At 42.9% G+C, this 20,376-nt stretch overlaps 1 protein-coding gene across 1 annotated transcript in view; it reads left to right on the top strand.

Annotated features, from left to right (window-relative positions):
• Positions 1–20,376, top strand: part of EDIL3 (EGF like and discoidin domains 3) — a 392,956-nt gene that overhangs the window by 96,665 nt on the left and 275,915 nt on the right. Inside the window, exon 2 of the mRNA XM_073344422.2 lies at positions 3,175–3,303. Coding sequence (XP_073200523.1) covers positions 3,175–3,303 — 129 coding nt within the window. The remainder of the gene's footprint in view (positions 1–3,174; positions 3,304–20,376) is intronic.

The following is a 20,376-nucleotide window of genomic DNA, read 5'->3' as shown; positions in this document are numbered from 1 at the left end:
TGGCTGATTCTCCAAAATTCTTTACGAGCTCCCAGGCAGTGCTCATTGGCACTCCAGCTCCACTACTCTTGAAGAGTCATGGAGTTTAAGGCCAGAAGGGACCACCAGATCTTCCTCCTGCACATCATAGGCCACTAAATCCCACCAATTACCCCAGCATTGAGTCAAATAACCTAGATTAAACTAAAAAAATCACAGCCCTCAGGAGAGCAAACTCTTGTGTGCCACGGGCGGAAAACAGGAAGGACTTGGGTACCAATGCCCAAGGCGGAAAACAGGAAGGACTTGGGTACCAATGCCCAAGGCAATTGCAATGGCAGAGAACTGATTTGGTGAGATATACCCAGATGATCCTAGCAAGGAACCATTAAGAGTGTTCAGCACACTCCCCTCTGAGTGTACTGCCCCTGTTCCACTGGACATTTGCAGTTCACAGATTCACTGCACCCAAAGGAACAGTCCACCTAGCTTACCAGTTACTCTTTAGATCACAGCTCTGCTTAACCCACAGGGCTTAGTTATATTTATAGTGAAAACGAGCAAAAGTTTATCTGACAAAGCGTAGAGATTTTAGTGAAAGCAAGTAGAAGGATTTTATTTTATATGTAACAAAATGGTTACATATAAAATAAAAACACAACACATGTTCTAGAACCTAGACTTACTTAACTAGTCACAATCTTGTCTTATAGAGCAGAAGCTCAACCAAAATCCTTCCTGTGAATTACAGCTAGGCTTGGCTGTGGTCTTCCATATATGAAACAAGTCATGCTGTCCTCTTGCCTCCTCAGTGGAAAGATGAAGGGAGGGGTAGCTCTGTCCACCAGATATATTCCAACAATCCATATTCTTTACTCGTAAAGAGAATCCCCGCCTGCTGTCTTATTTCTTCCTGTAAATTTCCTCTCTAAGTTTTAACAATCTTCTGATTAGCATTTTGGCTCAGTATGCAAATAGATTATATATTGTGATGCAGACAATACACAACACCCATCTAAAGAGATAAATTTCTATTACCCCCTTCCCGGAAGGAACTAGTCTGAAACAGGTCAGTAGTTTACCTACCTTAACTTCCAGGCTTTGAGAACATAATTTCATATATAGCTGTATAACTCTTTAAATATTATTTGTACATACATTTTGAAATGATTATGATAACCATACAGTAGAGACATCACATGCCATCCTTTGGATAATTATATACAGTCTCTTCATAGTGTAAGATGTCAAGTAATGGCTAAAAATGGAAAATCTAGGCACGAGTCCTGCTCCCATTGAAGTCAATGTCAAAGCTCCCTTTGACTTAATGGGAACAGAATTTGGCCCTAAGTGCCTGTTCCCTTTAATCCCATGAAGACTTTTTGGTTTATTGGCTTGTGTTGTTAAACATCAGAACACCACAAAAACCAGGAAATATATTACCTAAATCCAAAGGTCCCTTTTAATGTTACTGAGAACTTCCATGCTGTTTGTTCCATCAGTGTTTCTCTTCCAAATTAATTAACAGCATTGTAGGGAATTCCTTTATTCCACTACATGAAACTAACTCCCTCAGATGCTAAGAACAAAGCAGTCTGATGCAAAGTGTGGTCAGAAGAGAAAGGCAGCGACTCTTTAGCCAGGAGACCCAGTTGAGGGTATGTCTTCACTGCAAAGTTAACTCAAGTGATCAGTATCTGGGTTAGCCTAGCCTGGACATAAATCCAAACCCGAGTTACTATATCCTCACCAGTGCTGTGCCCATCCATGTGTTTCTGCCATAGGTTGTATCCGTAGGGTGCCTCCTTGGGATGATGGGGGGCACCTCTCTCATTTCAGACATCCCTCCCTGTATGTAGATGTCACTGGAGCACCAGTGTGGGGTATGGCCTTCCACCTGTAAGTCTTAGGGCAGTGGATCTCCCTTCTGGCCATAACAGCAGTCCAAAACAAAAAAGGCAACAAAATAATCCTGCAGCTCACAAAACAATCCAGGTTCACCCCACAATTCCCTGGAAGGCAAAAACTAAATAATCTCTGTGACGGGAAGCTAGGTTCCTAATCCTCCATGTGTCCAAGGGGACCAGGTTGAGCATGCTGGGCACTAGAAAAAGACAAAATAAAGACAGTCCTTTTACCTCTTCAGAGAGTCCAAGCAGTATAGGCCCTTCCTCAGCTTTCCTGGTGAGCATGCCCTAGCTCTGTGGGGCTAAGGCGCCCTAGCTCCGCCTCCCTCTGAGAGCCACTGTGCACCGGGTTTAGATCCTTCCTCTTAAGGAGTCGCCCCTCTCAAGGTTTGAGAGGCCTCACAGGTGCACCGGATTGGGGCTCATTGTGCCCAGATGAGCATTTTAACCCCTCTCTGACCAGAGTGGAAACCCATCCCACCACAGTGTCACTAGGCATATCCCATGGCTCTTTGTAATGTGATCAAATGAACCACATTACAACTCTTTTCCAGTGAATTTTGGGACAACTTGTTTGCCCTTTGGGGAATAAAGGGGGAATTGTGGGAAGGCACTGGAGGACTATTAGAACTTGCGTAGTTTACATTCTCGCTGCAAAGTGGGCAGGTTGCCAGCTTGTGGGAAAGCCTTGACCTGGTTTTAGCCTATATACCCAGATAAGCCAGCTAGCCAGGATTGAAAGCACCACTAAACTTCATGGGAGAGTTGTGTATGTGGAGTAGAGCCAGGTAAATGCAACACCCAAAAAGAGCTTGAGTTAATTCTGCAGAGATGATGTACACTCAGTGGCTTCAAAGGGAAAGTGGGAATGGGCAGGGTCTTTTCAACCACACAATTAACTTTCACTTCTGTTGATTATTATCAGATTTTTATTTTCAGTGATTCAAGGTTTGTGTTGCAACTGCAAGGTAATGTCTGACAGTATCAAGACAGTTTCCTATGATGTGGTTTTTTTTTTTAAATGGAAACTTATTTGTCTTTATTGTTGGTAAAAGCTTCTATGTACAAAATCAAAATCTTGGGACAAATGTGAGTCTCTTTAAATAAATGTAAAATTGAGCCTATGGTAGATTTGTAGGTCTGAAGGTGTTTGGTTTTCAAGGGAATCTGGAGACATTATGCTGGTCTATTCTTGGTTGTCAATAATCTAACTGTACTAAAGTTATCATGTAAGGAGTTTTTGGGGGGCCTGTATGAAAGACTGAGAATCTTTTTCTTTAATTCACAGGAGATGTGTGTGATTCCAACCCCTGTGAAAATGGTGGCATCTGTTTATCTGGATTGGCTGATGACTTCTTTTCATGTGAATGTCCCAGTGGCTTCACAGACCCCAACTGTTCTAGTGTTGTGGAGGTTGGTAAGTGCAAACATAAAAGATGGCAATAACTGTCTAAGTATTCCATTAGTCCATGATTATCCAAATAGTGGTGTGTCCTTTGCATTTTGTGTCATTGCCTTGTTCGTTATTGGTTCTTTATCCTTGTGTCTAATGTTTGTGGTATCTGAATTCATATTTTCTTTGATTGTTTCTTTGTTCCCTAATTATCTCTAAATTATATCTGAAAAGAAAAACTATGCAGCAAAGTTCAGTGTTTTATTTTATTTATTTTGTCAGTTTGCCAGAAATTTTACCTATCTTGTAAAGGTCACAGCAATCCAATTCGTTCAAATACCCGCTGCTAATTTCAGTGATTTTATTTATTTTAATGAGGGCTGCAAAGCTCAATTGCTTGATAAGCCAATGTGGCCTGATTCTGAACTCACGCTTTTGTAAATAGAGAGTGACTACAACTGAGTAACATGGATCTAAAATCAGCATCTGAGAAAACAAAATAAGGCCTATTTTGCATTTGTTTGCATTTCACAGTAACAGACCCTTTGGTTTGGATATAATAGTTAACCATTATACAAGAACAAATTAGAAGTGTGTAGTGGTGTGACAATTTGCAATGAATGGATGCATCTAAGTGACTGAAAATACAACTGGTGGGTCTAATGAACCAGCCTTCAGTGTCTCATCGGAAGATTGTTTTGGTGAAGGGGGACACAGGAAGATGATAGAGTTGAGTAGAGACAAATAGCTACAAATTCCATTATCTCATACTGAATTGGAAAAGTTTTGAACCTGGGCTGGTGGAGGTTGAGTTTATAACTTACTCTGAAACACAAATAGAAAGGAACTGACGATCCTATATAATCGTCAGATGCAATCAGTCAGTTAGGGTACCTGTCTTCTGCCTTTAACAGTGATACATGACATGCAAATAGATGAATGAAAGAGAATTAAAGAACAGAAAAGAAGGAATGGAACGGATATCTATGAAACAGAGAGCTCAGTACACAAATGTATGTGTAAGTGCAATCAGTGTTGGATTTGAGAGGTAGGAGATTCCAGGGAAGGATAGAAGAGGTGATTATCAGCAGCGTTGATTTATAGTGGAGATGAGGATGCTCTTTTCTTCCCTCATATTAGAGGACCAGAAGTCCTGCTGCTGTTTTTTTTAAGCTGTGACTCTATGGTGGTCCCAGTTCTCCTGATGTTTGGTCTTTCACATGGTTTGCTTTCCTACTGATGACTGATTTGTGTTTGATTATAGCGTAGCATTATGAGGGTGTTACACATCACACCTGTATCACATAACACTGTAACATGCTACATTCAAACACAGCCGCTGGGCCCACACCTCACTGCCAGCCAAATCCCAGCCTCCTTTTTCTCTTGGACCCACTCTTCATTAGTAGTGAGGACCTGCACATGGTTCTGTGGCTTTATGTTCTGTTTGTCCCTGGGCTCCTTGGCAGACGGGACTTGGGCTGCAGATCACTGGATCTGTGTTTAAGATGCCACTTCTTGGTGGAATGTCCCAGGAAATTTCTCTGCTGCCTGGTTTGATCCTGAATGTCTTATGTATTTATTAGATATATTAGGTAACTGTTGAAGTCAGTTTAATATTATTTAGTTTCTAGTTATTCTCCAGGAGTAATGTTCTTGAGTCTTTTAATACCTCCTTTACTATATTTCCTTAACATGCTTATGAGACTAATTATTCTACTGCTGAATATTAATGTTTTAATATCATCCAATTTTAGGGTTGTTCATCAGCCTATTCGCAAAAAGAAAAGGAGTACTTGTGGCACCTTAGAGACTAACCAATTTATTAGAGCATAAGCTTTCGTGAGCTACAGCTCACTTCCTCAGATGCATATCATGGAAACTGCAGCAGGCTTTATATATACACAGAGAATATGAAACAATACCTCCTCCCACCCCACTGTCCTACTGGTAATAGCTTATCTAAAGTGATCATCAGGTGGGCCATTTCCAGCACAAATCCAGGTTTTCTCACCCTCCACCCCCCCACACAAATTCACTCTCCTGCTGGTGATAGCCCATCCAAAGTGACAACTCTTTACACAATCTGCATGACAATCAAGTTGGGCTATTTCCTGCACAAATCCAGGTTTTCTCACATCCCCCCCACCCCCATACACACACAAACTCACTCTCCTGCTGGTAATAGCTCATCCAAACTGACCACTCTTCAAGTTTAAATCCAAGTTAAACCAGAACATCTGGGGGGGGGGGGGTAGGAAAAAACAAGAGGAAACAGGCTACCTTGCATAATGACTTAGCCACTCCCAGTCTCTATTTAAGCCTAAATTAATAGTATCCAATTTGCAAATGAATTCCAATTCAGCAGTTTCTCGCTGGAGTCTGGATTTGAAGTTTTTTTGTTTTAAGATAGCGACCTTCATGTCTGTGATTGCGTGACCAGAGACATTGAAGTGTTCTCCGACTGGTCTATGAATGTTATAATTCTTGACATCTGATTTGTGTCCATTTACTCTTTTACGTAGAGACTGTCCAGTTTGACCAATGTATATGGCAGAGGGGCATTGCTGGCACATGATGGCATATATCACATTGGTGGATGTGCAGGTGAACGAGCCTCTGATAGTGTGGCTGATGTTATTAGGCCCTGTGATGGTGTCCCCTGAATAGATATGTGGGCACAATTGGCAACGGGCTTTGTTGCAAGGATAAGTTCCTGGGTTAGTGGTTCTGTTGTGTGGTATGTGGTTGTTGGTGAGTATTTGCTTCAGGTTGCGGGGCTGTCTGTAGGCAAGGACTGGCCTGTCTCCCAAGATTTGTGGGAGTGTTGGGTCATCCTTTAGGATAGGTTGTAGATCCTTAATAATGCGTTGGAGGGGTTTTAGTTGGGGGCTGAAGGTGACGGCAAGCGGCGTTCTGTTATTTTCTTTGTTAGGCCTGTCCTGTAGTAGGTAACTTCTGGGAACTCTTCTGGCTCTATCAATCTGTTTCTTTACTTCTGCAGGTGGGTATTGTAGTTGTAAGAAAGCTTGACAGAGATCTTGTAGGTGTTTGTCTCTGTCTGAGGGGTTGGAGCAAATGTGGTTGTATCGCAGAGCTTGGCTGTAGACGATGGATCGTGTGGTGTGGTCAGGGTGAAAGCTGGAGGCATGCAGGTAGGAATAGCGGTCAGTAGGTTTCCGGTATAGGGTGGTGTTTATGTGACCATTGTTTATTAGCACTGTAGTGTCCAGGAAGTGGATCTCTTGTGTGGACTGGACCAGGCTGAGGTTGGTGGTGGGATGGAAATTGTTGAAATCATGGTGGAATTCCTCAAGGGCTTCTTTTCCATGGGTCCAGATGATGAAGATGTCATCAATATAGTGCAAGTAGAGTAGGGGCTTTAGGGGACGAGAGCTGAGGAAGCGTTGTTCTAAATCAGCCATAAAAATGTTGGCATACTGTGGGGCCATGCGGGTACCCATAGCAGTGCCGCTGATCTGAAGGTATACATTGTCCCCAAATGTGAAGTAGTTATGGGTAAGGACAAAGTCACAAAGTTCAGCTACCAGGTTAGCCGTGACAGTATCGGGGATAGTGTTCTTGACGGCTTGTAGTCCATCTTTGTGTGGAATGTTGGTATAGAGGGCTTCTACATCCATAGTGGCCAGGATGGTGTTATCAGGAAGATCACCGATGGATTGAAGTTTCCTCAGGAAGTCAGTGGTGTCTCGAAGGTAGCTGGGAGTGCTGGTAGCGTAGGGCCTGAGGAGGGAGTCTACATAGCCAGACAATCCTGCTGTCAGGGTGCCAATGCCTGAGATGATGGGGCGCCCAGGATTTCCAGGTTTATGGATCTTGGGTAGTAGATAGAATATCCCAGGTCGGGGTTCCAGGGGTGTGTCTGTGCGGATTTGATCTTGTGCTTTTTCAGGAAGTTTCTTGAGCAAATGCTGTAGTTGCTTTTGGTAACTCTCAGTGGGATCAGAGGGTAATGGCTTGTAGAAACTCGTGTTGGAGAGCTGCCGAGCAGCCTCTTGTTCATATTCCGACCTATTCATGATGACAACAGCACCTCCTTTGTCAGCCTTTTTGATTATGATGTCAGAGTTGTTTCTGAGGCTGTGGATGGCATTGCGTTCCGCATGCCTGAGGTTATGGGGCAAGTGATGCTGCTTTTCCACAATTTCAGCCCGTGCACGTCGGCGGAAGCACTCTATGTAGAAGTCCAGTCTGCTGTTTCGACCTTCAGGAGGAGTCCACCTAGAATCCTTCTTTCTGTAGTGTTGGTAGGGAGAACTCTGTGGATTAGTATGCTGTTCAGAGGTATTTTGGAAATATTCCTTGAGTCGGAGACGTCGAAAATAGGATTCTAGGTCACCACAGAACTGTATCATGTTCGTGGGGGTGGAGGGGCAGAAGGAGAGGCCCCGAGATAGAACAGCTGCTTCTGCTGGGCTGAGAGTATAGTTGGATAGGTTAACAATATTGCTGGGTGGGTTGAGGGAACCATTGCTGTGGCCCCTTGTAGCATGTAGTAGTTTAGAAAGTTTAGTGTCCTTTTTCTTTTGTAGAGAAGCAAAGTGTGCGTTGTAAATGGCTTGTCTAGTTTTAATAAAATCCAGCCACGAGGAAGCTTGTGTGGAAGGTTGGTTTTTTATGAGAGTATCCATTTTTGAGAGCTCATTCTTAATCTTTCCCTGTTTGCTGTAGAGGATGTTGATCAGGTGATTCCGCAGTTTCTTTGAGAGCTTGTGGCACAAGCTGTCAGCATAGTCTGTGTGGTATGTAGATTGTAATGGATTTTTTACCTTCAGTCCTTTTGGTACGATGTCCATCTGTTTGCATTTGGAAAGGAAGATGATGTCTGTCTGTATCTGTACAAGTTTTTTCATGCAGTTGATAGATTTCCACTCCATACGGCTAAATGCAGTGCCTTGCATAATGACAGGTTTCAGAGTAGCAGCCGTGTTAGTCTGTATTCGCAAAAAGAAAAGGAGGACTTGTGGCACCTTAGAGACTAACCAATTTATTTGAGCATAAGCTTTCGTGAGCTACAGCTCACTTCCTCAGATGCATATCAACCCACCTAGCAATATTGTTAACCTATCCAACTATACTCTCAGCCCAGCAGAAGCAGCTGTTCTATCTCGGGGCCTCTCCTTCTGCCCCTCCACCCCCACGAACATGATACAGTTCTGTGGTGACCTAGAATCCTATTTTCGACGTCTCCGACTCAAGGAATATTTCCAAAATACCTCTGAACAGCATACTAATCCACAGAGTTCTCCCTACCAACACTACAGAAAGAGGGATTCTAGGTGGACTCCTCCTGAAGGTCGAAACAGCAGACTGGACTTCTACATAGAGTGCTTCCGCCGACGTGCACGGGCTGAAATTGTGGAAAAGCAGCATCACTTGCCCCATAACCTCAGCCATGCGGAACGCAATGCCATCCACAGCCTCAGAAACAACTCTGACATCATAATCAAAAAGGCTGATAAAGGAGGTGCTGTTGTCATCATGAATAGGTCGGAATATGAACAAGAGGCTGCTCGGCAGCTCTCCAACACGAGTTTCTACAAGCCATTACCCTCTGATCCCACTGAGAGTTACCAAAAGCAACTACAGCATTTGCTCAAGAAACTTTCTGAAAAAGCACAAGATCAAATCCGCACAGACACACCCCTGGAACCCCGACCTGGGATATTCTATCTACTACCCAAGATCCATAAACCTGGAAATCCTGGGCGCCCCATCATCTCAGGCATTGGCACCCTGACAGCAGGATTGTCTGGCTATGTAGACTCCCTCCTCAGGCCCTACACTACCAGCACTCCCAGCTACCTTCGAGACACCACTGACTTCCTGAGGAAACTTCAATCCATCGGTGATCTTCCTGATAACACCATCCTGGCCACTATGGATGTAGAAGCCCTCTACACCAACATTCCACACAAAGATGGACTACAAGCCGTCAAGAACACTATCCCCGATACTGTCACGGCTAACCTGGTAGCTGAACTTTGTGACTTTGTCCTTACCCATAACTACTTCACATTTGGGGACAATGTATACCTTCAGATCAGCGGCACTGCTATGGGTACCCGCATGGCCCCACAGTATGCCAACATTTTTATGGCTGATTTAGAACAACGCTTCCTCAGCTCTCGTCCCCTAAAGCCCCTACTCTACTTGCACTATATTGATGACATCTTCATCATCTGGACCCATGGAAAAGAAGCCCTTGAGGAATTCCACCATGATTTCAACAATTTCCATCCCACCACCAACCTCAGCCTGGTCCAGTCCACACAAGAGATCCACTTCCTGGACACTACAGTGCTAATAAACAATGGTCACATAAACACCACCCTATACCGGAAACCTACTGACCGCTATTCCTACCTGCATGCCTCCAGCTTTCACCCTGACCGCACCACACGATCCATCGTCTACAGCCAAGCTCTGCGATACAACCGCATTTGCTCCAACCCCTCAGACAGAGACAAACACCTACAAGATCTCTGTCAAGCTTTCTTACAACTACAATACCCACCTGCAGAAGTAAAGAAACAGATTGATAGAGCCAGAAGAGTTCCCAGAAGTTACCTACTACAGGACAGGCCTAACAAAGAAAATAACAGAACGCCGCTTGCCGTCACCTTCAGCCCCCAACTAAAACCCCTCCAACGCATTATTAAGGATCTACAACCTATCCTAAAAGATGACCCAACACTCCCACAAATCTTGGGAGACAGGCCAGTCCTTGCCTACAGACAGCCCCGCAACCTGAAGCAAATACTCACCAACAACCACATACCACACAACAGAACCACTAACCCAGGAACTTATCCTTGCAACAAAGCCCGTTGCCAATTGTGCCCACATATCTATTCAGGGGACACCATCACAGGGCCTAATAACATCAGCCACACTATCAGAGGCTCGTTCACCTGCACATCCACCAATGTGATATATGCCATCATGTGCCAGCAATGCCCCTCTGCCATATACATTGGTCAAACTGGACAGTCTCTACGTAAAAGAATAAATGGACACAAATCAGATGTCAAGAATTATAACATTCATAAACCAGTCGGAGAACACTTCAATCTCTCTGGTCACGCAATCACAGACATGAAGGTCGCTATCTTAAAACAAAAAAACTTCAAATCCAGACTCCAGCGAGAAACTGCTGAATTGGAATTCATTTGCAAATTGGATACTATTAATTTAGGCTTAAATAGAGACTGGGAGTGGCTAAGTCATTATGCAAGGTAGCCTGTTTCCTCTTGTTTTTTCCTACCCCCCCCCCCAGATGTTCTGGTTTAACTTGGATTTAAACTTGAAGAGTGGTCAGTTTGGATGAGCTATTACCAGCAGGAGAGTGAGTTTGTGTGTGTATGGGGGTGGGGGGGATGTGAGAAAACCTGGATTTGTGCAGGAAATAGCCCAACTTGATTGTCATGCACATTGTGTAAAGAGTTGTCACTTTGGATGGGCTATCACCAGCAGGAGAGTGAATTTGTGTGGGGGGGTGGAGGGTGAGAAAACCTGGATTTGTGCTGGAAATGGCCCACCTGATGATCACTTTAGATAAGCTATTACCAGCAGGACAGTGGGGTGGGAGGAGGTATTGTTTCATATTCTCTGTGTATATATAAAGCCTGCTGCAGTTTCCATGATATGCATCTGAGGAAGTGAACTGTAGCTCACGAAAGCTTATGCTCTAATAAATTGGTTAGTCTCTAAGATGCCACAAGTACTCCTTTTCTTTTTGCGAATACAGACTAACACGGCTGTTACTCTGAAACCTGTCATCAGCCTATTGAAATTCCAGATTTTATGGCACTAAAGAAAAAACCTGTAACCTCTTTTGTTCCATTTTGCTTGTTGATGCAGTGACTTTTACTACTGCCTTGAAAAGATATAGAAGATATGCTCCACACAGCATCTCCTTCCAGACACTAATACTGCTGTACCCAGAGTGGGCCCCTGGACATGCTTTCCTGTGTTATGTGCTTTCCTGTGGCTATGAAATGTCATCAGATATGATCATTGGCTGTCCCCTAGCACTTGAGTACAAGTAACAGCCTTTTTCTGGCTCGGTGCACAGGTGAACAAGTGGTAGAAAGAGGCTCCCTAAGTACTTACCTTCCCGTTTCCTCACTAGTAAATCTGTGCTGGCCTGGGCAGAATTTAGCTCATTAAGCAATAGCTTATGCAACCCTAGAATAGCCTTGGCATAGGTTTTTTGCAGTAAGTTTATGGACTTATTGTGTAAGAAATTGTGTTGTACAGAACTGGGAAGAAGCCAATTGTGAGTGAATCTGAGATGAAAGCATATTGTAATAATGTGCAGTATAACTTACAATTATTTTTTTTTACTGAGAACTTTAAACAATTCTATAAGGTCCACATTAGTAGGTAAAATAAAGTACAAACAAGTAAAGCATTTGGAAAGATGGAATAATCATGTTGCATATGCAGAAATAATGCTAAGTTTTTAATTTGAAATCCAGAGATAGTGATTGGTAGAAAACCCTTTTTTAATTCAAGTAGTTATAAACATTTATACACTAGCTAGACTACAATATATTAGTGCAGCTGACATTTAATACTTTTTTTGTCCTGTACAATTACACTGCGTGCATGAAGGCAGTAAGGCAAATCGTTATTTTTGTTGTTCGTATGTTATAATGATGTTGGCTGAGTTGTGCTGCGATTCCCCGCTTTCCACTCTGCTTATCCAGAACACCTTGTCCAGTTCTGGGAGAACACTTCATCCAGTTTTCTGGGATCCGAAAAAACCCTCAGACTCCAGCGTGTCACTTCAGTTATTTTATTAGGCATGTAACAGCTCTTTGTTCTCTCTAGCCAGGCCCAGACACAGGGAGTTTAGGTACAGGGTGATACCACAATTCTAATTCATGTCACACACTACACAGTTTATATACATCTTTCCTGGCTACTAACATCTATACTTCTTGTATGTAAAGACCAATTGCTTTGCAGATTGCATATGGTAAGCTTATCAGTTCAGGTTGTTTCCGCCAACTTTGTGTACTATAAACATACCCACTATAGTTAGATTCTTTGACAACGTGTGATGTTTATCTCTACACCATCCCTTGTTACCAACTTAACACTTTGAGAGTGTTGTATATGTGTTCCATTCTCAATAGTACCCATACTGTTAACATATACTAATTCTCTAGGACTCCCTGTCCATCTGGGAATAACAGTCATGGTTGGAACAATCCTATTATTATTTTCATGTGGTGCCCAGGACCTTCTAGTCTTGCAAATTACAATTTTTCTTCCCCAATATTATAAATTCCCTTTTCCAAATCAGTGTTCTGTTTAAAAATCTAAACCCTTTCCCCTGCTTTATCTCTTCTATCCCCTAAATTAAATGCTTTACAAATTTAGTTCCAAATGTGCTGCAAGTAACCATGTCTTGCTTCTTTCTTTACCTACTTTAGTAGGCTGTAAACTGACTCTCATTGACCCAACTCTGTCCTCTATTTCCCAACTCCAATAAGTACACCAAGGGGCCAAGTTGATCCAGCAGAAAGTATGGGCTGTGTTACTTTGCCTTCAGGAATAGGTGGTATGTGGCCTGATCCTGTATGATGACTTTGGAGCCTATATGATGTTTGGTCTGGTCCCCTTTGGCATCAAACCACACCTAGGTCTTGTGCACACTTTTTTGCAATGGCAAAATCTGCTTCTGCAAGTCCTATACTCAGGACTCTGACAAAACTACTGTAGCCATATGGCCTCGTACAGGGTTAATCATATTCTCCCACAGTATCATTGGTCTTTCCATTAAGCCTCATAAAGGGAAAATCCCATAGATCTTCATTCTCCAGCTCTGATGCATGCTAAGCCCAATTACTACCTGTGATATTTAGTCCTTTCATGAGTTCAGTTTTAACGGTTAAATTCATTCTTTCTATTTGCCCCGCTGCTTTGGAATGATAAGCAATGTGGAATTTCTGATCAATGCCTATCAGTGCGCTGGTGTCCCTAGCCTCTGTTTGCCAGAAGCTGGGAATGGGTGACAGGGGATGGATCACTTGATGATTACCTGTTCTATTCATTCACTCTGGGGCACCTGGCATTGGCCACTCTTGGAAGATAGGATACTGGGCTAAGTGGACCTTTGGCCTGACCCAGTATGGCCTTTCTTATGTCCATACTTTAACCACTGATCCAACAAATCCTCTACCATTATCTGAATCAGTTGCCTTAGGAACCCCCCACCAACTGAACAAATTATACACCAGGTGTTTAGCTGTTGTCAATTGAGTCATATTTTTAAGTTGGAAATGCCTCCACCCAATGTGAGAATGAGTCACTACAACTAGTACATATTTGTCCCCTTGGTGGGTTAGGGGTAGTTCCCCAATGTAATCTGTTTGGATCCTTTAGTTTCTAGGGTTCCCTGGGAGCCTGTTCCATGAGTGCCCCTCTGCATTTTCTATTTGCTAGATCATATCTAGAACAAAGAAGATAGGAATTAAGATGCCCATTCAAATCCTATTCCTGGGCCACCATCCTGTTTTTGCCAGTGTTTCCTGGGTAGCTTCGTATTTAGGGTGACCACCCATAGTTGATTCATGTACTCATGCTAAGAAATCCTTCCTCAAATCCCTTTGTACTACCCATACTAAACCATCTTCTGACTTTACACACAAGAGTCCCTTCTTTATTACTAACTCCTGGCCATCCACCTTTATTCCCAGGCTTTGAACTTGCTTTCATAGTGGACCAAACTCTAAGGATGCTCTGCAATTGCTCTGGCTTAGTTTGTAACGATTGCTGCTGGCTCCGGGTGATAGCTGCCAGTGGAATGGCTTCTAACCAAGTTTCCAACAGACAGGACGATGTGGTTACCACTGTGTCTTTGGCTGCTAAATCTGCTGCCTGATTTCCTTTTATGAATAGCCCTTTCTTTCTGTGTGCTCAGATTTTTACCATATCTGCTCTTTTTCAAAATGTTTAGTCATATTATCCAGCATTTGCAATGTAGCAATGAACTTGATTTCTCCTTCATCCATAGCACAATACTTGTTCTGAGCCCACCAGGCCAGAATCAACACAGCTCCCCTGAACACCCAATCCAACTTCAAGACTATGGTAAGCTTAGAGCAGGACCCTTTTTCTTCCATCAGTACTCTAACAACAGCTGCTCATTCTGCATACTGAGCTGGCTTATTCCCACAATTATACAGCAAAGTATTTACAATTACTTCATCTCTCAGCTTTGCTGCTATCCAGCCTCCTTTCCTTTATCCTTGTACATAATGGCTACTGCCATCAGTATACCAAATCTCCTCCTCTCTAACCTTGTTAACCATTTAGTTCTTTAAAGATTAGTTGCCAAGTGCTAGCTGAGCTAACTTCACATTCATGGGGCATTCCTTCTATGCAGATCCCTGCCACCCATTCCTTTCGTTCTTTTAGCCATATTGCCTCCACATTTTCTTCCTGCAACACCAGAATCCAACGCTAACTTTATCCAGCTGATATTTTTCCCTGCAGCTGTGATCTTGAGGGAGGTGTGGTAACTAGCAATGAACAGCTTCTGTCCTCCGGCTGATATTTGTTTTTAATGAGTGCCCAGTACACAGTCAACACAATTTTCTCCCATCCATTTTTTTTCGAGGTTCCACACTTTGCAATAGTCAGGAAGCAAATGCTACTGGTTGATCCTGATTTCCATATTTCTGTGTGACCCACCACCCCTGTGCCAACTGGAGTTACTGCAGGATACATAAAGAACGGTTTACTTTCATTTGGACTTTCCAACACTGGAGCACTCCCCAAAAGCTGTTTCAGTTTTACCACTACTTCAGTATGCTCTTCCTGCCGATCCCAATGGGGGGCCCTCATGAACTAACACAAAGGACTAGCAGCTTCCACATGATGTGGGGAAAATCCCCTACCAAATCTGGTGATTCCCAAAAATAGCTGTAATGCTCACTTATCAAGAGGGATTAGTAATTTAGAAATTAATTCCTCTCTATGATGATCAATACTACATCCTTTGTTGCCCTCAAGAATGTAACCTTTCTGTGAACCAAATTTGCTTTTCCACTGTTAATCTTTAACCTTGCCTGCTGCAAGCCCTGGAATGGCTCAGACAGATCCTAACTGTGTTCCTTCTCAGTGGGGGACTGCACTAATACATCATTCCGAATGAGCCTTGCAGGCTCAAAAAGGTCCTTAGGTCTCCGTTTCATCTGTCCATGAAAAATACTGGAGAGTCTTTGTACCCCTGGGGTAACATGGTCCATGCATACTGCACTCCTCCCCACATGAATGCTATTCCATACTGACACTCTGGAACCAGGGGCAACATCCAGAAGCCATTACTAATCGCCAGTATTGAAAACCACTTCATTTAGGAGAGATTTTTGCAATCATTTCAGGATAACCTGGTACTATAGGAGCCATAGATTTTTGTCGTTTACGCTTCTATAGTTAGTTTTGACCCACCTGCTGGCTTTTTCACTGGCCATGCTGGAAAATTACACACCAAGGATATTAGCTTTGTCACTCCTCATTCCATCAACACGTCTACTGCCTTATGTATTGGCCCTATAGATTCCTATAGATTCATTGGATTTCTCAGCATGCACCTTACATAATTATTTTTTTCTCTTTCAGTTCACACCTTCTCCACCTTACTTACTTAAAGTGTCGATCTCTAGTTTTCTTACACAGGGTTCCTAGTCCCAAAATTAATCCCTGTAACAACATAGTTTTCTTTCTTTCTTTCTTCACTTATTATCCAAACCTATTTGTTGGAGTTTCTTTTCTACTTGGACCAACTTTCCCCTAAGACCTCCCTGGGGAATTCAAAGGGCCTTCCCTTGGACTTAACCCATTGATCTAATGCAGCAGAAATCTCCTCAATTTAAACCCAGCTAATAATGCCATTGCTTAAATGTTAGGTTGTGAGTATCACCAGTAAAGCTATGTATAACAAAACCTATGTTACCTGTTCCAGACAAGTGGATCTGGGTCACCTAATCCAGACACAGATCCAAATCACAGCATCAGTGATGCTGAGATTTCCTCCAAGACCTTTTCTGCTTATTCAGAACACCACATCCAATTTTGGGAGAACAATCCATCCAGTTCTCTGGGATCAAAAAAAATTCAGTTTAATTTCAGCTTGTCACTCAGGTTACTTTATTAGTCAAGTAACAGCTCTTTGCCCATGGTGGACAGGCCAAGATACAAGGAGGTTAGGTACAGAGTGATACCACAATTCCAATTCATGTCACACATCACACAGTTTATATACATCTTTCCTAGCTACTAACATCTATACTTCTTGCATTAAAGACCAATTGCTTTGAAGATTGCATAAGGCAAACTTATCAGTTCAGTTGTTTCTACCTACCTTGTTTGTTATAAACATACTGACAATTGTTAGTTTATTTAGTTTCTGCCTTCCTTATTTTCTATAAACATATTCACAGAAGTTAGTTGTTTGAGCAATTATTTGTTCAGGCTTGTCTTGTGTTAACTTGGGCATGCTTATGTCAGGTAAGCCAGCCCTACAAGTTAGGCTGGAGTTTCCAAATATACTATCTAGAGAATTTTGTAGTAATTTCAGGTTTCAGAGTAACAGCCGTGTTAGTCTGTATTCGCAAAAAGAAAAGGAGTACTTGTGGTACCTTAGAGACTAACCAATTTATTTGAGCATAAGCTTTCGTGAGCTACAGCATCTGATGAAGTGAGCTGTAGCTTACGAAACCTTATGCTCAAATAAATTGGTTAGTCTCTAAGGTGCCACAAGTACTCCTTTTCTTTTTGTAGTAATTTCAGTAACTCATGGGTAATTTTCTCAGAAGCCACATATTCTTAAGTCTTCATGGGAGAGAATCATCTGCTTCAATACATAGCTGAGGGACCAAGTGAAGAAAGATATTAATTTATTTGGAATTGGGGCTTTGGGACGGGGAAAAGAAGAAACCTATTTATGAAGTATTTGTACCTGCAACCCTCACTTGCGATGATGGGAATAAGGTGTAAATAAACCATACATTTTTGACAGTGAGGGTAATTAACCACTGAAACAATTAACTGTGAGTCATGGTGGATTATTTATCACTGACCATTTCTAAATCAAAATTGGATGTTTTTCTAAAAGATCTGCTCTAGGAATTATTTTGGAGAAGTTCTATGGCCTGCATTATACATAGTGCCCTACCAAATTCACAGTCATGAAAAACATGTCCTGGCCCATGAAATCTGGTCTTCCCCCCATGAAATCTGGTCTTTTCTGTGCTTTTACCCTATACTACACAGATGTCACAGGGGAGACCAACGTTTCTCAAATTGGGGCTCCTGACCCACAAGGGAGTTGCGGGGGGGTTCGTAAGGTTATTTTACTGGTGTCATGATATTGCCACCCTTACTTCTGTGCTACCTGCAGAGCTGAGTGACTAGAGAGCGGCGGCTGTTGGCCAGGCACCCAGCTCTGAAGGCAGCACCCTGCCAGCAGCAGTGCAGAAGTAACGGCAGCAATACCATACCACGCCACCCTTAGCTCTGCGCTGCTGCCTGCAGAACTGGCCGTCCAGAGCGTGGCGGCTGCTGACTGAAGGCCTAACTCGGCAGACAGCAGTGCAGGAGTAAAGGTAGCAATAGCATACCAGGCCATCCTTACTTCTCCACTGATGCTGCTCTCCAGCTGCCCAGCTCTGAAGGCACCACCACCACCTCCAGCAGCGCAGAAGTAAGGGTAGCAGTAACGCAACTCCCCCTACAATAGCCTTGCAAACACACAACTCCTTTTTGGGTCAGAACCCCCTATAATTACAAAACCATGAAATTTGAGATTTAAATAGCTGAAATCATGAAATTTACGATTTTTAAAATCCTATGACCATTAAATTGACCAAAATGGACTGTGAATTTCGTAGGGCCCTAGTTAGATAGGAGGTCAAATGAGAAGATCACAATGGTCTCTCCTGGCCTTGGAATCTATGAACTTACAAATGTGAATCATTCAGTAGGGCAACTCATGTATGTTCTACTCAACATGAATAAGTGATGCTACTTGGACTCCACTGGAGCAAAATGACCACATCCTGAGTGCTTCAAATTTTGAAAATAATAATGATGATGATGATGATAATAATAATGTGGATTTCTCCCCATCCTCCTTCCCTTTTCTTTTTAACAAGCTCTATGCATCTCAGTTGTCATAAAAGTTTTGAGGAGAGAGAAAGTTGCGTGTTATTCTAGGGCACTGGTTCCCAACCTTTAACAGCCCGCAAACCCCTTTCACTAAATTGTGAAATCTCGTGAACCCCCCCCTCAAAAATGAATATTTTCAGGGATTTAAGTTTAAATTTCCTCCGCACTCCATGGGGCTCCTGCTGCTGGACCCCATTGACAGCTCTGGTCAACTGAGCTCCACTGAGCTCGGGCTGCAGATCCCGCTGACTGCCAGGGCTTCGTCTGCCAGCCCCAACTGCCCAGCCCCGCTCTCCCTGGAGCTCAGCCAGCCAGCCCTGCGCAGAGTGCTGGGATTCAGCGGGCTGGCTCCCTCGCTGATGGGGGCAGGGCTCGGGCTGCCAGCCTCAACTGCCCTGCCCCATTCTCCCTGGGGCTCGGGCTGTCTGCCCTGCAACCAGGTCCCACGTGCTGCCCCCAATGCCCAGGGTCCTCTAGCCACCATTAGTGAAATTTTTCGGGCAACTCCCCTGTAATGTTCTGCAAACTCCCAGGGGCAGTTTGGGAACCACTGCTCTAGGAATAAGTGGGGAAAAAGGAACAACCCTGTAACTGAGCAGGTGAAGGTGTGACTTGGAAAAGGTGTGACTTAAACTATGCAATTTTGATTTTAGAATCTTAGATTTGATAGCTATCTGTATGGGATGAGGTGCATGCTTAGCTAACATAAGCAAAGAATAAAAATTATAAAGTGATAGGGAGTGGGATGGCGGAAGAGCAACAGGTATATTAGAGTATAGCTGGGAACAATCTCCAAAGCCGCATTGTAATAGTCTGTAGAGCTCTTGATGAGGATATATTTACCTGTGCATCAACTCTCAATAGTGCAGAGCTAGGATCTATCTTGTTACTGAAAAAATATTTTAAAATCCCCTACACCCATATTAAACAAGTGGGAGAAGTTGTTAATGGCATGACAAAGATAATGTAAGTTTAGGGGCAGAGGACAGAAAATCATCTGGGGTTAGGGGAGGAAGGATGGAGGTGTTGGAGTTTTCGAAATGCAATTCTGTTCTGATAAGTGATTTCATTTAAAAAAAAAAAGAAGTCAACCTGGGATTCCAGGCTTACCATATTTCAGAGATTCCCATGTCAATTTAAGTCATTTCCACACAAAAAAATCCGTATATTTTTGCCACCTGTCAGCTCTGAAAACTGAACCTAGGACCTATGAGTCAGTCTGGGTTCTTTCCTTCTCATGAATCATCAGCAAGCTAAATTAAACCCTCCGTGACACCAGTGCAATCCCATTGCCTTTGGTTGCTTTTCACATAGAATCCAGTGCTTGCTTTCATGCTCTCTTTTTCTTTAGCAGTTGCATTGATGACTGCACTCACAGGAGTAAAGAACAGTGACATAAGTCAGAAAATGTCTGTCAAAATAAAATTTTGATAAAGAAAAAATTTACTTTTATTGTTCTGTTTTCTGACCAATACTATTAGAAATTTGTCAAAGAAATAAGCAAAAATGACTGAATAAACACAAGAATACATTTGAAGATCCACAAGTTTTTTGTTTTTTGTTTTTACATTTTTACACATTTCAGAGCAGAAACAAATTTTAAACTGCCCCCACTACTCTATGCCATTGAGCTAATAGGGTTTCCCTTCCACAGTGGCAATAAAATCACTGAGACAAATTGTTCTGTGGGACTTCAGTGTCCACATGAAAAATTCCTTTGGGCTACCATATGGTCCCATAACCAGACATTGTGGGCATGTCTACTCTTTGAGGTGCAGATGTAATTCCCAGCTTGGGGGGATACGCTCTCACTAACTCTTGTCAAGTAGCATGTTAAAAATGGAAAGCAGCCATGGAAGCATAAGCAGCAGGAAGGGCTATCTGTCACAA

Source organism: Lepidochelys kempii, chromosome 5 (genome assembly GCF_965140285.1).
Source record: "Lepidochelys kempii isolate rLepKem1 chromosome 5, rLepKem1.hap1, whole genome shotgun sequence".
In the NCBI taxonomy this organism is placed as follows: domain Eukaryota; kingdom Metazoa; phylum Chordata; order Testudines; family Cheloniidae; genus Lepidochelys; species Lepidochelys kempii.
Note: the sequence above shows the minus strand (reverse complement) of the source record. Positions and strands in the feature narration are given on the sequence as shown.